The sequence below is a fragment of the Neodiprion lecontei genome, chromosome 1, assembly GCF_021901455.1.
Source record: "Neodiprion lecontei isolate iyNeoLeco1 chromosome 1, iyNeoLeco1.1, whole genome shotgun sequence".
Classification (NCBI taxonomy): Eukaryota; Metazoa; Arthropoda; class Insecta; order Hymenoptera; family Diprionidae; genus Neodiprion; species Neodiprion lecontei.
The window spans coordinates 7,117,141-7,140,998 of record NC_060260.1 but is presented as its reverse complement, the minus strand read 5'-3'; the positions used below and the strand labels follow the sequence as shown (position 1 = coordinate 7,140,998).

The window sequence follows — 23,858 nt, the reverse complement described above, 5'->3', positions numbered from 1 at the left end:
CTTACGGAGTATGTGATGTTTGTCGAAACAATTGCGTTACCTCACACACATTTTGCATACTCGTAGTCTACGTTTTGCGAACGTTGTTATACATACCTATGTATCGCCAGGGGTAGACGTTACCTTTTGTTCTTTATCGATGAGCTTTTTATTTATAAAATTTTTCCCATTTTTCCCATTCGGCCCATCGCTTATCGCAACTCGCGGAAATGGATATTGTTGCAGTCAGTGATTGAAAATATAAATTCAATTCGGATACTCTCTGTGTATACCTAATACCTGTGTGTGTATGTATGTGTGAATAGCTGACGGGAATCCACTTTCAAACTACTTCATCCCACGTCGCATCGCTGCATATGCATTTGTATATGTATACATATATCCATACCTGTTCTATTCAAATTTTCAAACCTCCGAGCAAGGTTCGGTAAGTCAAAGGCAAAGGGACGAATTTCAACGAAGGCTTTAATTAACTTGATAATTGTTTTCATGAGATATATGTGTATACCATATTGAAGTGAGGTAACCAGCTGGTTCAGAATACGACAACCGTGGTTGAAATAAATTGAATGAGACAACTGAGTGAAAAAAGAAACCAAGAACGAAGATTTCAATAGTTAAACGTCAACGAATAGATAAAAATGTCGCAAAATTATAACAATTTCTAAGATTTTTATACACGTATATTTTTCATGATGATTTTCCGTTTTACCGGTTACTGTTTTTTCACATCGTTGCTTGTGTCTCAGCCATGGCTCGATTTCGTCAGCTCGTTTATTCTTTGCACCGCTAGACTGCAGGTGAAAAACTAATTCGTGTTAATATTAAAATATTGCAGATACAGCAGTTCGAAGAAACAACGAGTATAATAAAATGACTAATGTTCATCTGCAGGCTTAAACTTTTATCGAAGAGACAAAATTTTTCGTCAAAAGAAATAAAAAATATAAAAAAATTGTGTTGCCTTGAAACGAATTCAAAGCTAAGCTGAGAATTTTCATGTACGTAGACAACATTGCGATACACTTTTTTCACACTTGTTCTTTTCTTGTCAATTTTTCAGAGAAATCCGCACGGTAGTTTTGAACAAGGGAACGTCCGGACTTGGTTTCAACATCGTTGGAGGCGAAGACGGCGAGGGTATATTCATTTCGTTCATTCTAGCCGGTGGACCGGCGGATCTTAGCGGGGAATTAAAACGTGGCGATCAAATTCTCAGCGTAAATGGAATCAATTTGCGGACGGCGACTCACGAGGAGGCTGCCGCCGCCCTCAAGGTAAACTTCGTTCGCAATTAAATCACCCCGAGACTACCTTCGATGCCCTAATTTATCGATTAGGCTTCGACTTATCATTCGTCGCCATTTTATCAAATTTTCAGGGTACTGGTCAGACAGTGACGATCGTCGTACAGTACAAGCCGGAGGATTACAACAGATTCGAAACCAAGATCCATGATCTGAAACAACAAATTTCTCAGCAGAATATGATGACAGGTACCCTGATGAGGACCTCGCAGAAAAAATCACTCTACGTTAGGTATTTTCATTTATCAATTGACTACGCTGTTTAACGACTTGCGAATTGCGTCAAACAGTTTATACCCGACCTAAGTGTGTGAATCTACTTTTTTCTCAGCATTTTCAAACTATTTTCCTATTTTGCTTGAAATCAGTGAAATCAGAGTAATTAATCATCGTACGCTGCAAGCTTGGACATCAAGTTATTACAGAATAATCTGATCCACGGTATAGATTAAAAGTTGGGAAAAAACAAGAAACCATTTGAAAAATAATAGCGAACACTAATTAAACAACGTTCCAACTATGTGACAAACGTGAGTCTGAACAAATTCGAATACCGCAATCTGAGATATCAACAATTTGGGTCAAGGTTGCACGATTAGAATATTGAAAATTATTCATTTCTATTGCTCAGCAAACGGTTCTCCCTCTTTTCCAAACTTTCAATTCAAATTGTGGATCCCATTCTTCCTTGAAGGAAAAATCTTGAACTGGAATTTCCGAACCAGCTAAGGAGCATCAAGCACCACGTGTGCGCCTTCTTCTCAACTGCATTGAAACCTGTATTATTACCGCAGAACGTTACGCTTAATACGATAATTGAGAATTCTTTTACAGAGCACTTTTCGACTACGATCCGAACAAAGACGACGGTCTGCCAAGTCGCGGTCTGGCTTTTCGCTACGGTGAAATTCTCCACGTAACTAATGCGAGCGACGACGAATGGTGGCAGGCCAGGAGGGTCACCCCTCAGGGCGAAGAAGAGGGACTCGGTATTATCCCATCTCGTAGACGTTGGGAGAGGAAGCAGCGAGCGAGGGATCGATCCGTCAAGTTCCAGGGCCACATGCCTGTCATATTGGACAAGGTTGTTTGAAGAGCCTTTCGATCCGTGCTTGTAACCAAATTGACTGTTATCCCTGCATCGACGTACTTTTTATACCCACATAGGATCGCGTACCTTTAATCGCCACGACTAATTAATTGCGATATGTTTCTGTTCTCAGCAATCCACCTTAGATAGGAAAAAGAAAAACTTTTCGTTCAGCAGGAAATTCCCGTTCATGAAAAGCAAAGATGACAAGTCTGAAGACGGTTCGGACCAGGAACGTAAGTATTATTTATACTGTGCCGATTTCTTATTTATTATCATTCTGATTTTCACGCATTTATATTAATTAATGTCGCATTTACATTGTCGTTCACGCATGTTGTCGGTAAGCATGTCTCTCAAGTATAAATCCCCAAGACTTTATTCACTCGGTACTAGGTATCATTGTACATACCTATAATACGTGTATATGTCAGCCAAGATTTGCATTTTTGTCATCCCTGGACCTTGTTTGATAATCGTATGCATTATACGACATTATTACGTTACACGTACACGAAATATACGAAAACTATAACTAATGTGTGGTTTTAATCGCTCGAACGATTTTCGGCCTTCCACCCGCATTTTTACATCAAAAATAACTGATGCAACAGAGTACATAATCACAGTTGGAAAATTGATTGTACGTAATTAGTTGAATTATTGATAATTGAATAAGTTATTGGCAGAAAATGAGCGCGATTCCTTGCAGCTTTCAATATATGATACAGTATTATGCTAATCAGCGCAAGGCTATATATTATAATAGAAACATTTTTGGTAGATCAGTTTCTCAGTCTACTCAAGATTATCAATTTAATTATCTTTTTTATCTTCTTCGATGTAGTTTTATGGCGCATTTCTTTCAACGATCCATTCTCGCACTGCAGATAAAATTCTCCGAAATCTAAAAGTCTTCCCAGACAGCGGAAATTATCTAATCAAATTGATGTGTTTCAAATTCATACTTTTTACGGGCACCCTGAAGTAAAAAGCAATAAATTTAATTAGCTTAGTAAATTAATGCAGTTCAAAACATTTGTAGAAATTGGCTTGATGGTGAACATGGAACAAAAAAAATTATTAATCCTGGTATTCTTACTGTAAAAGCGAATTTCCGCGAACCTGTAAATCACGTTGTATCCACGTCTTCAGGCGAAAGCTGAATTATATCAAAATTCCTTCACTCATACATTGCCTACGATATGTTTGTATTTTTTCATTCTTTACTAACACACATCTACACCAATTATATCCTCATAATGAAACTTTGACGGATTTTAATTCAATTTGAATTAATTTAGTAAAAGGAGCCAGACCTGTTGCTGCTGAAAAATTATTAATTTCACCCAGCACGAACTGATTTCTTTCATAAGAAGATAATAGTATCTGATCCTCGCGATCAACGAAGGGTTATAATTGATCATAACATTAATTTGCGCAGGTCTCCCTCTTACAAGCAGAAAATTAATATTCCCGAATGTGCTTTTGTGTTTTTACCATGTGATACGTGACATATGTGTTTTGTTTTTGCCTGCTTGTGTAGGGTCACCCACAACACCTGAGAATGAAACCGATGCTATGCGTAAGTATTTGTATATGTACGACAAACATATCAAAATTAGATTTAATTTTGATTTTATTTCCTCCTCATGTATTTTTGTACTTAATGTTCTTATATAATGTTTCGACTGTCATGCTATCTGTTTTATTGTTGCAACGCTGTAAATCAATGTTTCTTCGTCGTATTACTTTTCTTCCTTCTCTCGATGACTTTTCGTCAAAAACAAATAGATGATCATATTACAGTAGTATTAAGAAATTACAATTCCATTAAAGGTTTGCGAAAAGTAACAAAGAAAGTTTAAATAAAATTTTGTCAATAATTTTTTACGGCCGTCGACAGCCTTTGCATTAAACGCTTTTGTCACTTACATCTGGTAGAGTTAAGGAATTCTTATACGAAATACATAATTCAGAAATGCAAAAGTCAGTAATGAATCTTGTAATTAATGAGAGATCCTCCAACAAATGGATCGTTCATTCAAAGTGAATTTAAACTACTCAATGCCTACGCAGTATTTCTCTTTTTTTCGTTGATTTCAAAAACCAAGTCATTTCCCTTAAATGGTTCAGTGTACAGATCATATCAATGCTTCATACATATAATTCGAGCTTGCAGATTGACTCTTAACGTTACGTTATAAACAGCTTTTCTGCAACTTGTAACCATTGTCATATTATTATGTTCTAGCATTCATGCTGTGCTACACCCAGGACGACACTAACACTGAAGGTAATCATTATTCTCTCGTCATTATTGCGTATTAACAAATTCACAATGTCGTATACTTTATAATCATTCCTATAATATCAAATCATTATTAATTAATTATTATGCAGGTATGAGCTTGACAATTTGCCGCGTATATTTCTTTACCGTAGGCTATTATTTAGCTTTGCATAGTTCTGAAATTCATGTCTTTCCGTATCGCCGTTCTGTCTTATACTTTTGCTATCTCATAGATGATAATTACAATTCGTTGCCCGGACTTTTGAATTTCATGGATTTCATAATACTGAAACGTGCTGCGAACAAGGGTTTAATTCTTTATCATCACGAGCATCATCAATCATCACGCTGTAATCATAGAAATCTTTCTCGTTTATTCATTTAAGATTTATCTTCCGCCACAGGAAGTAAAGAAATTTTGTATCGTGTTGAACTACCCTATATGGAAGAACTGACATTAGTTTATCTGGAAAAGGACGGTGATGAAAATGTTGAGGAGCTTAGTAAGTGCAACGTGTGAAAAAGAGTGAACAATGACCATAAAAATGAATTAACATGTTTATATACGTATACATTAGACCAGTTCAAAAAAATCGACCTTTTTTTTTCAAAACCCGCAGTGAAATATCTTCCTAGTCATGAAAAAAGAAGCCTGTGAAAACAGGAGCTCTTTAATATTAATATTGAAAGGTCGCTCATCGTGAATTTCTATTTTACATTTGAATAACGTGGGAAAAAATTTTTTTTAACTTTGGAATTTTATAACTCATTTTTGAATGAGCATATCGGGATGAGCGATACATATTTTTAAAGGAAATTGAACGCTCTAAATAAAATGTCTCCTGTTTTTTTCGTAAGTTCACTCCTCTAATATTTATTCAAGTTTAAAATTCAACATGTAATCAATTTAACGTTTTTTTCTTAATTTTTCTTAAATATTTTATAATTTTTTTAAAACAGAGATGCGCCGCGGTATCAACTTACTTTGTCGGTACTGTTGCTCAATTATTGTTCTGGTAATCGTAAGAAAATCGTAAATTTTATAAACTGAAAATAATCGTGTTAAACTTGAAGCTTTTAACTATACAATTTAGAAATTGTAAAAAAATTTTTTTCCCATGTTATTCAAATGTAAAATAGAAATTTACGATGAGCGACCTTTCAATATTAATATTAAGAGCTCCCGTTTTCACAGGCTTCTTTTTTCATGACTAGGAAGATATTTCACTGCGGGGTTTGAAAAAAAAAAAATGGTCGATTTTTTTGAACTGGTCTAGTATACACCAACTGTTGGAATTAATTCGTAGCATTTTACAAATCTGTTTTCATGAAAAAAACGCTACCAATTCATTCCAACACCTAATACTACGTATTCGTAAAGTTTTGTTGACTGCAAATTTGTTTCAAATTTTTCTCTCCCACGCGTTACAATCCACATAATTTTGCAAACAACCAATTCGATTTGTTGAGTACCTGTACGCAATTTTTTTTTTTCCATAATTATCACCTACGATGATCTAACGTGCCTGCATTATTTTTGCCTTGCAATTAACAAACTCTCGCCATTAACTGTATAACTTCCTTTTACCTCATCGAAACCACAACTTATTTATGAGCTCGCGATATGACGCGCATATCATGTGTACTACACTGCAAATTCTAGTGCTTTTCTAAGAATATTTGATCGATATATTCATATCTGAAACTTTTTTTGAAAAAAATATAAATTATCAGCAAGATTCATCTTTCATGTCAAAGAATGTATATTAATATGAAATCCGAAATTGTTCTACTCAACTCCTCAGTAATGTAATCATTTTACAGTTTCAATTTGTCAGATACTCTTAATCCCAATTTCCTACTAACAAAACTTTACCCGTTGATGAAATGTGATCCAAATTTTGAGGAATGCTTGTAGCGATAAATATTCAAGCTCATAGTTCAAGATTTATTGTTCTTTTTACAGGCAGCGAAGAAACTATTTTATCCTACGAAGCTGTACAACAGCTCGCTATCCAGTACACCAGACCTGTCATCATTCTTGGGCCACTCAAGGATCGCATCAACGACGATCTAATTTCTGAGTTCCCAGACAAGTTCGGCAGCTGCGTACCACGTAAGTTGACTATGATATTCGCAATTGCCTTTTATACTGAATTTTATACCGTAATTAAAGAGACCAAAACTATTTTCAATTTTAAATTGGCTAACACAATTAGTGATCAATATTGCTTCTTAAATTTCTTTGTAGACACAACGAGGAGTAAAAGGGAGTACGAAGTTGACGGTCGAGATTATCACTTTGTGGGATCGCGAGAACAGATGGAAAGGGATATTCAGAACCACCTTTTCATCGAGGCTGGACAGTACAACGACAACCTTTACGGCACGTCTGTTGCATCTGTTAGAGAAGTTGCAGAAAAGGTGATTTGCTTGATTAATTTAATTTATCTGACCTGGTGCAGTCATTCATGGATATTTCAAACTTAATTTTCTACATTGCCTGAAGATTTCTCTCTATTCCTCGTTATCCGTTGAATTTTAGTGACCCGCTGATTGTAACCGATTTTTTGTTTCTTCGGGGTAGGTCAGTAATGGACTTAAAATTATTTCTTCATTTTGACGTTACAGGGCAAGCACTGTATTCTTGACGTCAGCGGCAATGCTATCAAGAGGTTACAAGTTGCACAGCTCTATCCTATCGCTATTTTCATCAAACCAAAATCCATAGAATCAGTGATGTAAGTGCAAATCGCTTTTCGCTTTCTTTCTATGTACAGATACTATTTATTTTCTCGTTACTCGCGGATTCACAATTTCTCGTTAATTATCTACAGGGAGATGAATAAAAGAATGACGGAGGAACAGGCAAAGAAGACGTATGAACGTGCTTTAAAGATGGAGCAAGAATTCGGTGAATACTTTACCGGTAAGAAAGTTTTTATAATGATTTTAATCATATGAAAATTCGTGTTACTGTAAACCAAAATATTTGTTCTTAAAATTGAATAGGAAGTGTGTCGCAGCTAATTGAATGATCTTCTTATTTGCCTCGATTCTATCAAATTTTGACAACGTATGAATTACACCTTATGTCTTAATTTACCTTTCAGCTGTGGTACAAGGCGACACGCCGGAAGATATTTACTTGAAGGTAAAGGAAGTGATCAGCGAACAGTCAGGCCCAAGCATCTGGGTGCCAAGTCGAGATCAGCAACTGTGACGACCTGCCCCCAACCCCCACCCCCAGCCACATCCCAATTCCAATCCTAATGCCTGGACCTTACCTCCCCGGCATAACGATTAAATATACATTACTGAATAAATTAAATAATCCTCTAACGCCTTCTCCCCACCTATGTAGCACAATGTCCTAGTTAAGGCGCGTCGAAGCTGATCGCTTCAGTATAGTCTCGAATTGCCACAAGGAATTTAACAAAACAAAAAATAATATTCAGTCTCCTCTCAAATTTGTTAATAATAGTAATAATAATATTAATAATAATAATGATAATGATAATAATATTGTGTGAATATTAGGATGGTAGGCAATGACTCATAATCCAAGTATATTGTTAAAACAAATGATTTATATAATAGAGTATGATTATAATGAAGAAACAAGCGTCTTGCTTAGTTATATAGATGAGAATTAAGAGTTCGACGTTGTTCCCGTTAAAGAAGAAAAAAAAAAATACCTAATACTGATATTTCGTTGCACGTGTTGTTTGCATGAAAACGCGAGTGCGATAAAATTTATATCAATTCGTGAACAGAGTCGAATAAGAAGTTGAAAGGAAGAAGAATAATAAGTATTTTATTTTTGTAAGATAGAAATTTCTCCATTAATGAATTCAATTGACAAACTGGATCACAACTAGGTTTATAAATAATTTTATATTTAGCGTTGTGATCGATTTGATCAATTAATTACACGTTGCTCGCAGATACAATTAGTTCGAGCTTAATTGATAATTCTACCTTTTAAAGAACGACAGCGTCTCATAAGTGTGATTACTGATTAGAGACTCTTTTGGTCAGCTGCATATTCTCTTTTCATTTATTTTATTTCATTTCATTCTAATCAGGCTCTATCACACAGAATTTAAAAAAAGACACTCTGTGGAATTAATTAACAAAGATGAGAATTTTAATTATTACCTACTTATAAACTGCTTTTATTCATTGACTGTAAGATGTTACTATATTATGAGTTGTCACGAATAAAAATTATCTATAAATTGTAAAATATATACTACTTAAAACCATATAACTATTGACTTTGTGAATTCATAACGTCGAATCAAGCACGGACAATAAAGTCTCGAATATATTTGCGAATCATCAATGAAATTTATATGGTTTTAGTGGAATCGGCTACGGGATAAAAATTCTCAATAACAAAAATTTTTGCCTTCAATCACTGACTCTTATAGCTTATTGGTTATACACGAGTAAAGTAGTGCTGTATTTTTTAATGTACTTAATTGCGTAGCGTAATAAAAAGAAAAATATGTTACAAAATTTGTCGATTAAAAGGTAATCGCTACGAGTATTAAACACTGGAGGACACGAGATTCCAAATTGCTATCTGATCTATCTCCCTTATTCCTACTCCGTTACGTGAACTCTGAATCGCAAACTGAAAGCGCGTCGAAACGTATAGATATAAGAGGTATTATACATAATAGGTAGAGTGTGATACGGTGAGAGTGCAGATTGTTGTAGACAGCAATGTAGTAACTCAAAAGAAAAAGAAATGCGCAATTCTCACGATCTATTAAACTTAACCTCACAGGACAAATCTCTAGAGCTAGGATAACGATATATAATGTTTTGTACAGCTAGATAACTAAGCCAGTAATGGGTTACGTGCAACATTATATAAGAATAACTATTGTAATTTAAATACTACTAAATTATTATTATTATTATATAGTAGGTATATTACTGTAAATACCTATACATTGAGATGAATTCGAGAAATGCAGAAAGTAAAACGAAAAGAAGGAAAGAATAATTTGAGACCTTAGGCCTCCACTACATATTTCAATGACTGTTTACGACGTACGCAGACTATCACTAAAAGTCAAAAACGTCATCTTGCTGGCGCCAGTCCGCGTAATTCATGAATGGGCTGTATACTTACGTTACCCAAACGGTGTTGATATTTAAATTAATGGTAAAGAAGATACATGGATTTTTAGTAGGAGCATTAAGAAGAAAAAAAAGTTAATAGAGATGTTATTAGAACGAAGAAAAATTAAAAAAAAAATTAAATAAATTGTTTGCAAAGTTCACTATAATTTGTAACATAAATTTAATAATTGTAATGAATAAGGTTTTCATTTATATCAGTGGTTACGCGGTATTGTACCTATGTATACATGCCTATTATAGCCAAACTGAAATTTCATTTAGATTTGGTGTAAAGTACGCTGATTATATTCGCATATACCCAGTTGCCTTTTACTGTGAAAATGATAGTTTCTATTTAAAATACTACTTACTTTCAATGTTCTTGCATAGTTTTCGACAATTGAATTGGTAAAGATTCTTTTTTCCTGACATTTTCTATATATCGATCGAGAACCATTTGGATACTACCCGATTGGACATGGAATAAAATGGAAAGTTGTATTTGCCACAGCCCGATTCGACACCGAAAATTAAACGTAACTTGCGGAGGCCCGACAGAAAGTTTTGTGGTTTCATATAGCGACGAAATAAGATAATTCAGAAAAAATCGAGCAACAAATCACGTATGAAAAGTTTAAATTCGGTCGTTGTTATACCCTTTCGGAAATTATTATTAATAATCGAATTCCGTCCTTATCAGAAATCATGAGACGCATTAGGTAAGAAACACGCTGCCAGTGTCTGTTGCTTTCAGAGGGTTAAAATACACACAAAGAAAATCAGGCCTCTTGCAAGTTCTGTTGACGTTTGGTGTGGTCCAATATTAACTTTGGTTTATTCGGTGTCCAACCAAGTGTTGGCCTATCGGGATTCACCATTTTTGTCGTTAAAGACTAAAAAAAAAACTTCTGAAATGTATGCAGTGTAGAGTTTTAAATTCTTATTTTCAGATACACTTGCATTACCATCACCATAATAACGATGATTAAACTTAAGAGGCCCGGGACTCACCGAACGTTGACGTCAAAGAGAGATATGTCTCAATATAACGAAGATATAATCGTATAAGATGAATACTATTACACCTATTATACATCTCTATAGTCTATTTAATAACATTACTTATTGAATTATCAATCTCATGTTCACCTTGTTTCGTCGTTTTTAAATAGTTAATAAACGTTTTACCAATTTTAAGAACGTCCTCTCGTAATTACACCTATCATGCGGATGATTTTCTAGCTGGACATATAATACTTTCGTTCATTTCTTACAAGTTTCCGTTCATTCAGCCAATTTACTAATAGAAACTCACTGTCCAGGTACGAATAAGCAAGATTACAAAACGAGAAATAAAGAGAGTTGCGAGATTAATGACGCATAATTATTGCCTGCAAAATTATATATTTCGGCACTAATCTCTACAATGAAGTTTCAACACATTAATTTTGAAAGCAGCAAGTATTTTATTAATAAGTTACAATTTATCGTTTGCCTCCTACACGAGGAGCAGCCTTTTGCTGAACCTTGGTTGCTTTCTGTTTAGGCGCAGCCTTTGCTTTGGGGGGTGCCGCAGCCTTCTTTGTCGCCTTGGCAGCCTTCTTTTGCTCTTTAGCAACTCTAAAAGTGAAGATTTAATCATTAGTACCTAGTCAAATTATTAATGATAACGAAGTAATATGGAAACTAACTCAATATCTTCAATATCCATGTTGAGAAACAATGTGAATTTTGTGCGGACCCGCAAAGCCAGACAGAGTAACCATACCATACTATTCTGGGTGAAGCAGCCCGTGCTAACATTTATTTAAGACATTCTGAAATCCAGCCCGACATGTAGAATCAAGCTGGAGGAACAGCTGTCTACGTTTATTGATGAAGTAATTCAAATTTTTTCATTTATTAATTCACAGGGTGTTAAAATAATTTTAACACACAATATTTCAGCACTTTTTCAAACGCAAGAAGTCTTCAAAAGTTTATTGAGGCATGATTCAGCATTTGTATTCGTTTTCACAACATAACATCACTAATTTCTTCCAAACTTTAATTTCTCTGAAAACAGCTTTGACTGTTGACATGAAAAGTTAAATTGTTGTCGATATTTCACATACAATGAAATAGTACATTACAAGAGAATGATTTAGTATGTAGCTTTGATTAGAATTAGATCATTCTTTAGTCGTCTGATGAAACTTTAATGGTTGCAGTGGATAAATGTATTTTCTATACGCTTATGAAACCAACGATATAACCTCCAACTGGAGGTGTTGGAACAATAATGTTCAATCAATTTTGTAAGAAGAGAAATGAATTTTAGAAAACTCACTTGATAGCCTGTTCGCGTTGAGCTTTTCTGATCTCTGGTTTCATGTTACGCTTGGCCAAAATATCCGTTAAAGAAGCACCAACAATGGCACGTTGGAATTTCTGAGTGCGCCGTGTCCTCTTCTTGGCTTGTTCTTCTTCTTGACCCTTCTTGTGCTTGCGTCTGATAATTATTCAGGTATATGAATGACTATTTTTCAGGAGTAGTATAAAATACGTCTTACAGTTCTTTAACCAAAGAAACAGATTGCTTGACAAAGGCAAGCGAGAAATTTGTCTGTGCCCAACGTACAGGCAGAATAAAATTTGAGTCGCTGTGTTCACCGCATTAAATTCATATACGACATAACATTACTTCACGATATAAGCTTACAGTTAATGTTAATAATTCATAACAAAGTGAAATCTACAAACGGAATTGTGTAAACAAAATTTTGAAGTGCTGACAGCTCTCAATGAGTCTAGAAATATAATTCTTCCGAACAGCAATGAATTTAAACAAGTAGTTGTTTTCATACCTGTAAAGAACGGTCCAAGTAACTTTTCTGGGATTACGCCTCATGAGATGAGCAGCCTCACATTTCGAGTTGAGAAAAGTGAACGTCTGAAAAGAGATTAAAGCATGAATATGAATTTGAGGTTAAGGTTGACTAGAATTTCTGAAGAGTGAATAGCAATAAATTTTGAACTCGAACACTGCGGAAGAAACGGCACAATGTCGAATATTTTTCTAGGCATCGCTGCATGAAATTTAACAAATACACTATTATAGTACAACAGCAAGCATACCTTTCCATCAACTTTGACCATGGTTTTGCCATGGCCAGGGTAGATTTTGTACCCACTGTAAGCACAGAGTCCGATCCTGAAACGATCATAAAGTAATTAGAAAACGAGTCCTCATTAATCACGTTACTGAATTTAACAAACATGATTCGACACGATTGGCGATTAATGGGTTGATATCTAACACACGGGCATAATATCTCACTTACTTCATTTTGGATAAACGGGAAACGGAAGAGAGTGTGGTTTGTGGGTTCGAAAACGTTCCGCAATGTTACGAACGCTACAACAGAACGGCTGCGTTCAGAGTCGCATTGCCAGTGGTGCCGACTCTATAAATGGGGATATAAGGTTCGTTGTCAGTGGCGTAGCCTCGACAAATGATAATTTCTTTCGTCGTAAGAAAGTATGCAATATCCGGGAATGATCTCGCGAAATTACGTCAAGATAGTGCATCAAAGGATTGATTTCGGCATTTTTCAGAATCGCGAAAAGTTTGACTAAAAATCCTTAATATTTTTAACAAGAAATCTTTCGTCTCAAACTCGATGTGTATGATGATTTTTAGACTAACTGAACCCTCAGGTGTGCGGAATAAAGATCTGGAACAGCAATCGACCAGAGGTTGAGGAACTACAAAGAAAAATACCCTGAAAGGTGTTTATTTATTGTAATACAGGTTTCATAAAATACAAACAATACACTATTACACATGATGACTCAAATTCCACAGTAGCCGTGTTTCACCAATACACGGGCCGTTATATACTCAAGCTAAACTTTATAGTTATAATAAGAACCATCTCATGAGGTATTCTCGACATTTAATTTCAGACAATGTATCCTGTATACCTATTTCGACATGTAAGGATGGGGTCTCTCATGCAATGTTTCAAGTTTTTGCTCTCCGCTTCGTCATTCGCATTATAGCTTAGATTTCTTGTATTACTACACAATAACACCCGAACACTTGTACGAGGATTCAAGCTTTATCAATGTACTGGATCTTTCAGCTTTGTAAATGTGTGTGATTTTTCTTCCCCACCTTTTCAAGAACCCGAAACAATGTCGTGTACTTAATTTGTCTATGAATTTTATATTTGCATAATTATTTAATTATTTACTTTTGTTCTGTTTGACATGAAAAGTGTTTATCTCAAATTCGATTTAAATTATCCTTTCTTGAATGATTGTACCCCCAGAAACTCAGAAAACGCAGTGAGATGTGTGTCAGACCAACAGCAGATGAATAACAAACAAAATTTCTTGCTGTTCGTCTGTAACTTTCGATGCGTTGATCGCAGCGTATTGGAACTGCGCCTTATCGATTGCTCTCGCAAAATCACGTCCGAATAGTGCATGAAAGAATTTATTCCAGCACTTTTCCGAATCGCAAAAATTTCCGCCAAAAATGCAAAGGGGTTAGCCTTACTTTTTCTTCATTTTTTGAGCGGAAAATTTTTTGTTTCGGATTCGATTCAAATGACCCGTACCTGATTTATTGGACCCTCAGGAACTCAGAAAACGCAGCGAAAACAGCGTAGTGATTTAAAGACCTAAAAAGGTGATAGGGAGAGAAAGAACGACGCTTCTTAACACTTCGAGTGTATTTTAACACACATTTGAAAGATACGAGCGAAATTTTTCATCATCCAACTGTCGCAGAACGGCAGCGTTATTAGCCGACCCGTTCACTGAAGAATACATCTTCAGTCAACGGCTGACGATCGAAGGGCCTGGCCGCTTGAGTCTGGAATCGGCAGGAGAGATAAGGTGTGTATTTCTTGTATGAAATGTGAAAGCTAAAATCATTATACATCATATCATATCATCATACATCATACATCATACATCATACATCATACATCATACATCGTACATCATACATCATCATACATAGTATCAAAGTTCGAAACCAGAGTTTGGATGTCGGATGTTCAGAAAGTGACGTCACCAATTCAGAATCAGCTAGCCGAATTCCTCAGTCGGGAAACAACCGCGCAGTAGAGCGGACGGATGAGAGTCGAGCTCCGCAAATTTCGAGTAAGGGTTCTCAACCTCCCGATCCCGCGCTTCGGGTCCGCTACGTATTTCGAGTACCGGGTTCTCAACCTTCCGGATCCCGCGCTTCGGGTCCGCTACGCGGTGAAACTCGACTTCCAGGATAAGCGCTCCGTGGCTCCTCGTTCATGTTTACAATAAATTATTTCAATTCGTTTTTCGCGCAAGCCCAAATTCAGTAGCTGTCAGTCCGCTAATAAAATTTCTCGACTTCCAGGATAAGCGCTCCGTGGTTCCTGGTTCATGTTTACAATAAATTATTTCAATTCGTTTTTCGCGCCAGCCCAAATTCGGTAGCTGTCAGTCCGCTAATAAAATTTCTCGACTTCCAGGATAAGCGCTCCGTGGTTCCTGGTTCATGTTTACAATAAATTATTTCAATTCGTTTTTCGCGCAAGCCCAAATTCGGTCGCTGTCAGTCCGCTAATAAAATTTCTCGACTTCCAGGATAAGCGCTCCGTGGTTCCTGGTTCATGTTTACAATAAATTATTTCAATTCGTTTTTCGCGCAACCCCAAATTCGGTAGCTGTCAGTCCGCTAATAAAATTTCTCGACTTCCAGGATAAGCGCTCCGTGGCTCCTCGTTCATGTTTACAATAAATTATTTCAATTCGTTTTTCGCGCAAGCCCAAATTCAGTAGCTGTCAGCCCGCTAATAAAATTTCTCGACTTCCAGGATAAGCGCTCCGTGGTTCCTGGTTCATGTTTACAATAAATTATTTCAATTCGTTTTTCGCGCAAGCCCAAATTCAGTAGCTGTCAGTCCGCTAATAAAATTTCTCGACTTCCAGGATAAGCGCTCCGTGGTTCCTGGTTCATGTTTACAATAAATTATTTCAATTCGTTTTTCGCGCCAGCCCAAATTCGGTAGCTGTCAGTCCGCTAATAAAATATCTCGACTTCCAGGATAAGCGCTCCGTGGCTCCTCGTTCATGTTTACAATAAATTATTTCAATTCGTTTTTCGCGCAAGCCCAAATTCGGTAGCTGTCAGTCCGCTAATAAAATATCTCGACTTCCAGGATAAGCGCTCCGTGGTTCCTGGTTCATGTTTACAATAAATTATTTCAATTCGTTTTTCGCGCAAGCCCAAATTCAGTAGCTGTCAGTCCGCTAATAAAATTTCTCGACTTCCAGGATAAGCGCTCCGTGGTTCCTGGTTCATGTTTACAATAAATTATTTCAATTCGTTTTTCGCGCAAGCCCAAATTCGGTAGCTGTCAGTCCGCTAATAAAATATCTCGACTTCCAGGATAAGCGCTCCGTGGTTCCTGGTTCATGTTTACAATAAATTATTTCAATTCGTTTTTCGCGCAAGCCCAAATTCGGTAGCTGTCAGTCCGCTAATAAAATATCTCGACTTCCAGGATAAGCGCTCCGTGGTTCCTGGTTCATGTTTACAATAAATTATTTCAATTCGTTTTTCGCGCAAGCCCAAATTTAGTAGCTGTCAGTCCGCTAATAAAATTTCTCGACTTCCAGGATAAGCGCTCCGTGGTTCCTCGTTCATGTTTACAATAAATTATTTCAATTCGTTTTTCGCGCAAGCCCAAATTCAATAGCTGTCAGTACGCTAATAAACTTTCTATAACTTTATAATCTTCTCATAATCTTTCTGGTAGATTATATCGATAAAAAAATTATATCAAACCTTACACATTATTTTTGATTTGTTCTCACGCTGAAAATATTTATTAGTATCCGGGGTACAACTCGAGGTGGTTGAAGGTGGTCGGAGGTGGACGAGGAGGAGGACGAGGAGGACGAGGATTTGTGCTGGGTGAGTAAAACACTTTTATAATATTTGATGGCAATTATAATTATATTTTATCTGAAATATTACAAACTTGTCACGTTTACAATGAATTATTTCAATTCATTTTTCGTGCAAGCACATATTCAGTAGCTATGAATAATATTATACAATTTATTATATTATTAATTAATTAATTAATATTCTTATAATATTCAATGGCAATTGTAATTATATTTCATCTGAAATATTACAAACTTGTCACGTTTACAATAAATTATTTCAATTCATTTTTCGTGCAAGCACATATTCAGTAGCTATGAATAATATTATACAATTTATTATATTATTAATTAATTAATTAATATTCTTATAATATTCAATGGCAATTGTAATTATATTTCATCTGAAATATTACAAACTTGTCACGTTTACAATAAATTATTTCAATTCATTTTTCGTGCAAGCACATATTCAGTAGCTATGAATAATCTTATACAATTTATTATATTATTAATTAATTAATCAATATTCTTATAATATTCAATGGCAATTGTAATTATATTTCATCTGAAATATTACAAACTTGTCACGTTTACAATAAATTATTTCAATTCATTTTTCGTGCAAGCACATATTCAGTAGCTATGAATAATCTTGTACAATTTATTATATTATTAATTAATTGATTAAATACATTAATCCTTACACAATATTTTCGATGTCTTCCTATACTAAAAATATTCATTACTATTCCAGGTATTACCCGAGGTGGTCGGAGGTGGACGAGGAGGAGGACGAGCTGGACGAGGAGGAGGACCAGGTGGACGAGGAGGAGGACGAGATGGACGAGGAGGAGGCGGGGTGGGTCGTGGGAGAGGACATCTCCTCTCCTCAGAGGAGAGGAGGGGGAGGGGCAGGGAAGGGGGAGAGGTGGGCGGGGATGGGGAAGGGATGGGATGGGAAGGGGAGGGGAGGGCGGCGGGGAGGGGAGGGCGGCGGGGAGGGGAGGGCGGCGGGGAGGGGAGGGCGGCGGGGAGGGGAGGGTGGCGGGGAGGGGAGGGCGGCGGGGAGGGGGAAGGGAGGGGGAAGGGGAGGGGGGGCGGCGGGAAGGGGGAAGGGGAGGGGGAAGGGGAGGGTGGCGGGAGGGGGGCGGGCGGGCGGGTGGGAGGGAGAGGGAGGGAGGGAGGGTGGGAGGGAGAGGGAGGGAGGGAGGGAGGGCGGGAGGGAGGGAGGGAGGGAGGGAGGGAGGGAGGGAGGGAGGGAGGGAGGGCGGGAGGGAGAGAGTGGGGGACGGATATCGATGCGAGCCCGTTAGAGTTAATAGAGCAGTACACCCCCCCCGCTCCTGCGCCCGCCCTCCCTCCCTCCCTCCCTCCCTCCCTCCCTCCCGCCCTCCCTCCCACCCTCCCTCCCTCCCTCCCACCCCCCTCCCCTCCCCTTCCCCCCTTCCCTCCCCTTCCCCCCCTCCCCACCCCTCCCCCTCCCTTCCCCCTCCCCTTCCCCCTTCCCGCCGCCCTCCCTTCCCCCTCCCCGCCGCCCTCCCCTCCCCGCCACCCTCCCCTCCCCGCCGCCCTCCCCTCCCCTTCCCATCCCATCCCTTCCCCATCCCCGCCCACCTCTCCTCCTTCCCCGCCCCTCCCCCTCCTCTCCTCTGAGGAGAGGAGATGTCCTCTCCCACGACCCACCCCGCCTCCTCCTCGTCCACCTCGTCCTCCTCCTCGTCCACCTGGTCCTCCTCCTCGTCCAGCTCGTCCTCCTCCTCGTCCACCTCCGACCACCTCGGGTAATACCTGGAATAGTAATGAATATTTTTAGTATAGGAAGACATCGAAAATATTGTGTAAGGATTAATGTATTTAATCAATTAATTAATAATATAATAAATTGTACAAGATTATTCATAGCTACTGAATATGTGCTTGCACGAAAAATGAATTGAAATAATTTATTGTAAACGTGACAAGTTTGTAATATATCAGATGAAATATAATTACAATTGCCATTAAGTATTATAAGAATATTAATTAATTAATTAATAATATGATAAATTGTATAAGATTATTCATAGCTACTGAATATGTGCTTGCACGAAAAATGAATTGAAATAATTTATTGTAAACGTGACAAGTTTGTAATATTTCAGATGAAATATAATTATAATTACCATCAAATATTATAAAAGTGTTTTACTCACCCAGCACAAATCCTCGTCCTCCTCGTCCTCCTCCTCGCCCACCTCCGACCACCTTCAACCACCTCGAGTTGTACCCCGAATACTAATAAATATTTTCAGCGTGAGAACAAATCAAAAATAATGCGTAAGGTTTGATATAATTTTTTTATCGATATAATCTACCAGAAAGATTATGAGAAGATTATAAAGTTACAGAAATTTTATTAGCGTACTGACAGCTATTGAATTTGGGCTTGCGCGAAAAACGAATTGAAATAATTTATTGTAAACATGAACGAGGAGCCACGGAGCGCTTATCCTGGAAGTCGAGAAATTCTATTAGCGGACTGACAGCTACTGAATTTCGGCTTGCGCGAAAAACGAATTGAAATAATTTATTGTAAACATGAACGAGGAGCCACGGAGCGCTTATCCTGGAAGTCGAGAAATTTTATTAGCGGACTGACAGCTACCGAATTTGGGGTTGCGCGAAAAACGAATTGAAATAATTTATTGTAAACATGAACCAGGAACCACGGAGCGCTTATCCTGGAAGTCGAGAAATTTTATTAGCGGACTGACAGCTACCGAATTTGGGCTTGCGCGAAAAACGAATTGAAATAATTTATTGTAAACATGAACCAGGAACCACGGAGCGCTTATCCTGGAAGTCGAGGTGTTTTATTAGCGGACTGACAGCTACCGAATTTGGGCTTGCGCGAAAAACGAATTGAAATAATTTATTGTAAACATGAACCAGGAACCACGGAGCGCTTATCCTGGAAGTCGAGATATTTTATTAGCGGACTGACAGCTACTAAATTTGGGCTTGCGCGAAGAACGAATTGAAATAATTTATTGTAAACATGAACGAGGAACCACGGAGCGCTTATCCTGGAAGTCGAGAAATTTTATTAGCGGACTGACAGCTACTAAATTTGGGCTTGCGCGAAAAACGAATTGAAATAATTTATTGTAAACATGAACCAGGAACCACGGAGCGCTTATCCTGGAAGTCGAGATATTTTATTAGCGGACTGACAGCTACCGAATTTGGGCTTGCGCGAAAAACGAATTGAAATAATTTATTGTAAACATGAACGAGGAGCCACGGAGCGCTTATCCTGGAAGTCGAGAAATTTTATTAGCGGACTGACAGCTACTGAATTTGGGCTTGCGCGAAAAACGAATTGAAATAATTTATTGTAAACATGAACCAGGAACCACGGAGCGCTTATCCTGGAAGTCGAGAAATTTTATTAGCGGACTGACAGCTACTGAATTTGGGCTTGCGCGAAAAACGAATTGAAATAATTTATTGTAAACATGAACGAGGAGCCACGGAGCGCTTATCCTGGAAGTCGAGAAATCTTATTAGCGGACTGACAGCTACCGAATTTGGGGTTGCGCGAAAAACGAATTGAAATAATTTATTGTAAACATGAACCAGGAACCACGGAGCGCTTATCCTGGAAGTCGAGAAATTTTATTAGCGGACTGACAGCGACCGAATTTGGGCTTGCGCGAAAAACGAATTGAAATAATTTATTGTAAACATGAACGAGGAGCCACGGAGCGCTTATCCTGGAAGTCGAGTTTCACCGCGTAGCGGACCCGAAGCGCGGGATCCGGAAGGTTGAGAACCCGGTACTCGAAATACGTAGCGGACCCGAAGCGCGGGATCGGGAGGTTGAGAACCCTTACTCGAAATTTGCGGAGCTCGACTCTCATCCGTCCGCTCTACTGCGCGGTTGTTTCCCGACTGAGGAATTCGGCTAGCTGATTCTGAATTGGTGACGTCACTTTCTGAACATCCGACATCCAAACTCTGGTTTCGAACTTTGATACTATGTATGATGATGTATGATGTACGATGTATGATGTATGATGTATGATGTATGATGTATGATGTATGATGATATGATATGATGTATAATGATTTTAGCTTTCACATTTCATACAAGAAATACACACTTTACCTCTGCTGCCGATTCCAGACTCAAGCGGCCAGGCCCTTCGATCGTCAGCCGTTGACTGAAGATGTATTCTTCAGTGAACGGGTCGGCTAATAACGCTGCCGTTCTGCGACAGTTGGATGATGAAAAATTTCGCTCGTATCTTTCAAATGTGTGTTAAAATACACTCGAAGTGTTAAGAAGCGTCGTTCTTTCTCTCCCTATCACCTTTCTAGGTCTTTAAATCACTACGCAGCGTTAAATACTGTCTCATATACGAAGCATCCATTTCATCTCGTTCAGAATTAGCGCATCCGTTATGTATTGCAGTTACTCTGAATTTTTTTCCATCCGAATATTTTCGAAAAACAACTCCGCTTCTCCACCCAACGCAGATGCTTCACTTGCGACCAGCTAAAACAGCGTTTCGATTCTATGACTATGAAAATTCAAGATCGAGAGAGCAAATGAAAAGTTGTTGGAATAATTGTGAAGACTAATGTTATGGAATACATCGAGCGCGCGCCGAATAGAATCCCAATACGAAATGAATAATTCTTCTCTTTTCATATCATAGCTAATCTAGTAATGTAGGTAAATAGGATGGTTGGAGATGTTCGGAAATGGTAGGACATTTCAAAAGTTAAAGTCGACGATGATCCCGTGCATCAATTTTATCGTTACAGATTTTCTTTTTCCATGAGGCATAGAGTATTCAACAACGATAATGCAGTCCTTAAAATTCATCATTCATCTCTGTCTGGAAAGCTAATTCGCAAGGCGTGGTGTTCTATTCTATTTGCATTATTAGAAAAATACCCGTACTCTACATACACTGTTTCTAATCTTTTGCTACATTTGGTTTAATCCCCATGCTTCCACAGCACGAATAGTCGGAAATGTTTTTGATTATTCATAATAAAATAAAAGAAGTAACAAAGATTAAATTTATTGTGAAAGCTGTAATGAATACATCAAACTGCGGTCGAATCAATTCATTTATTATTTGCACATGACCTCTGGATATTTGATAAATTATTCCTCAATACATTGAAACATACGTATTTATAATGAAATATCATGCAATGGGCTGTGTAAACTATAAACTATAATTTCTATCGAATAGCTGCTTTTACATCAACAGGGCTTTGAGACTCAGTTCCGTTCGTCCTCCTCCTCGTCCACCTCCGACCACCTCCAACAATCGCCAACCACCTCGAACAACCACCGATAACCACCTCGGGTTGTACCTGGAACAGCAATAAATATTTTCAGTATAAGAAAACATCGAAAACATTACGTAAGGATTCATATAATCACAGGTTTTGTTTTTTGGCTGTAACTTTCGATGCGTTGATCGCAGCGTATTGGAACTGCCTCCAATCGATTTTTCTCGCAAAATTACGTCGGAATAGTGCAGGAAAGAATTTATTCCAGCACTTTTCAAATTCGCGAAAATTTTCGCAAAAAATGCAAAGGGGTTAGCCTTACTTTTTCTTCCTTTTTTTTTGACCAAAAAATTTTTCGGTTCGGAATTGATTCGTATGACTCTTTCCTGACCAATGGGACCCCAAGGAACTCAGAAAACGCAGCAAATGAAGCGTGAGATCAACGGGAGAGAAGATACGAGGAAATAAGCACCTGCTGAAAAATGTCGAAAATTCAGGTTTTCGTTTTTTGGCTGTAAATTTCGATGCGTTGATCGCAGCGTATTGGGACTGCGCCCAGTCGATTCCTCTCGCAAAATTACGTCGGAATAGTGCCACAATTAATTTATTCCAGCACTTTTGAAAATCGCGAAAATTTTCGCCAAAAATACAAAGGGGTTAGCCATACTTTTTCTTCATTTTTTGACCGAAAATTTCTGGTTTCAGCTTCGATTTGTATGACCCTCTCCTCACTAATTGGACCTCCATGAACTCAGAAAATGCACCATCAAAAGCGCGGCGCTTTCAACTGACGTTAAGAAATTACGAATGAAACACCAGCAGCAGACAAATGACTAAAGATGTTTTTTGTTCTCTTGCTGTAATACAGCATTCGCTGCTGGCACTATATTCAGGTTGCAAGCAATCGATTTTACGCGCAAAGTTACGTCGAAACTCGTGATGATACGTTGACATGAAATCAGATAAACGTACTCAGCGGTAATAGTGTTCTCCCCTTCAATTTATTTTCACTGCATGTATTAACAATAGTTTCTATTCGTCGAGGCTAAGCATAGTTATGCAATGCCCTCGTCGTATCACCTGAGTACTTCAACTCGTAGTTTGCGAAATCAGCAGATTACTTTCAGTAATCCCTCAAAAACTATTCCGCTGACTAAATTTAATTCACGGACGTAACCGTACTCAATACCCATAATATTACTTACTCGATACTTTTCTACAGGTATGTGAATAACCACTCAAAAACAGCTTTTGATTTTCCGTAAGCAAAAACGGAATAAAGTTTGGTATTCAGTGATATGTATAGAATGTATGAAGTCGTGCGACAAAACAAAATGTCAAGTGCAATTTATTTTCCCCTCAGATCAAGAGTAGTACTTTGTATAAAAACGAGTTCATTTTTTCAACAGACTGAAAACTCCAGTCTGATATTTGAAATACCCCAACTTTTTCGTAACTTTTCCCTACTGTAAAAAATTTCTAGAGTTTTTCCGATTTTCCAGGTTTTCCCTGTGCGTATAAACGCTGTAGTAACGTATTGAATACGTTGCAAATGGTTTACCATCTGGGTGATTGTGAATATATCACTGACTTGCATTTGCTGTAGGAAATTTGATTTGTAATATATCTCGTGTCAAAAGCCGCCAATAATTTCCGGGACACGGAAAACGCTGGCATGGCACATCCTCAGGTTCCCCTTCTCATGATTTTGATTGGTCGACCGAACAGGGATTAGTAGTTAGTAGTGTACTATAGGTGTACCATAATTGAAGAGAAATAATAAAGTGACGGGTTTGTTTTT

The 23,858-nt window shown here is 37.8% G+C and overlaps 2 protein-coding genes across 17 annotated transcripts in view; one reads left to right on the top strand and one right to left on the bottom strand.

Moving 5' to 3' along the window:
- The window catches only part of LOC107224692 (disks large 1 tumor suppressor protein), a 308,249-nt gene extending 297,220 nt beyond the window's left edge, over positions 1-11,029 (top strand). For 9 of the 16 annotated variants that reach the window (XM_046733159.1, XM_046733119.1, XM_046733130.1 and 6 more), the window contains 12 exons: positions 1,064-1,277; positions 1,382-1,539; positions 2,142-2,391; positions 2,531-2,633; positions 3,944-3,982; positions 4,652-4,693; positions 5,077-5,193; positions 6,657-6,806; positions 6,942-7,114; positions 7,322-7,431; positions 7,528-7,619; positions 7,804-11,029. In XM_046733159.1, the coding sequence (XP_046589115.1) occupies positions 1,064-1,277; positions 1,382-1,539; positions 2,142-2,391; positions 2,531-2,633; positions 3,944-3,982; positions 4,652-4,693; positions 5,077-5,193; positions 6,657-6,806; positions 6,942-7,114; positions 7,322-7,431; positions 7,528-7,619; positions 7,804-7,913 (1,558 nt within the window). In that variant the 3' untranslated portion in view covers positions 7,914-11,029. The remainder of the gene's footprint in view (positions 1-1,063; positions 1,278-1,381; positions 1,540-2,141; positions 2,392-2,530; positions 2,634-3,943; positions 3,983-4,651; positions 4,694-5,076; positions 5,194-6,656; positions 6,807-6,941; positions 7,115-7,321; positions 7,432-7,527; positions 7,620-7,803) is intronic. The other 7 variants (XM_046733124.1, XM_046733139.1, XM_046733137.1 and 4 more) reach the window with 7 other exon arrangements.
- A 242-nt stretch (positions 11,030-11,271) lies between these two features.
- Positions 11,272-13,237, bottom strand: LOC107224695 (60S ribosomal protein L24). The gene is made up of 5 exons (XM_015664862.2): positions 13,153-13,237; positions 12,947-13,022; positions 12,676-12,761; positions 12,159-12,320; positions 11,272-11,449 (listed from the first exon to the last, which is right to left on the bottom strand). The coding sequence occupies exons 1-5, from the start codon at positions 13,155-13,157 to the stop codon at positions 11,314-11,316; spliced, it is 465 nt and encodes a 154-aa protein (XP_015520348.1). The 5' UTR covers positions 13,158-13,237; the 3' UTR covers positions 11,272-11,313.
- Positions 13,238-23,858: the final 10,621 nt, after the last annotated feature.

What these genes read in the sequence shown, in the direction of transcription:
- LOC107224695 (XM_015664862.2), bottom strand. An exon ending in TGGTCAAAGTTGATGGAAAG is followed by an intron (nt 12,762 to 12,946) that starts GTATGCTTGCTG and finishes ATCTCTTTTCAG; the next exon opens with ACGTTCACTTTTCTCAACTC. An exon ending in CAACGCGAACAGGCTATCAA is followed by an intron (nt 11,450 to 12,158) that starts GTGAGTTTTCTA and finishes CTTCACTTTTAG; the next exon opens with AGTTGCTAAAGAGCAAAAGA.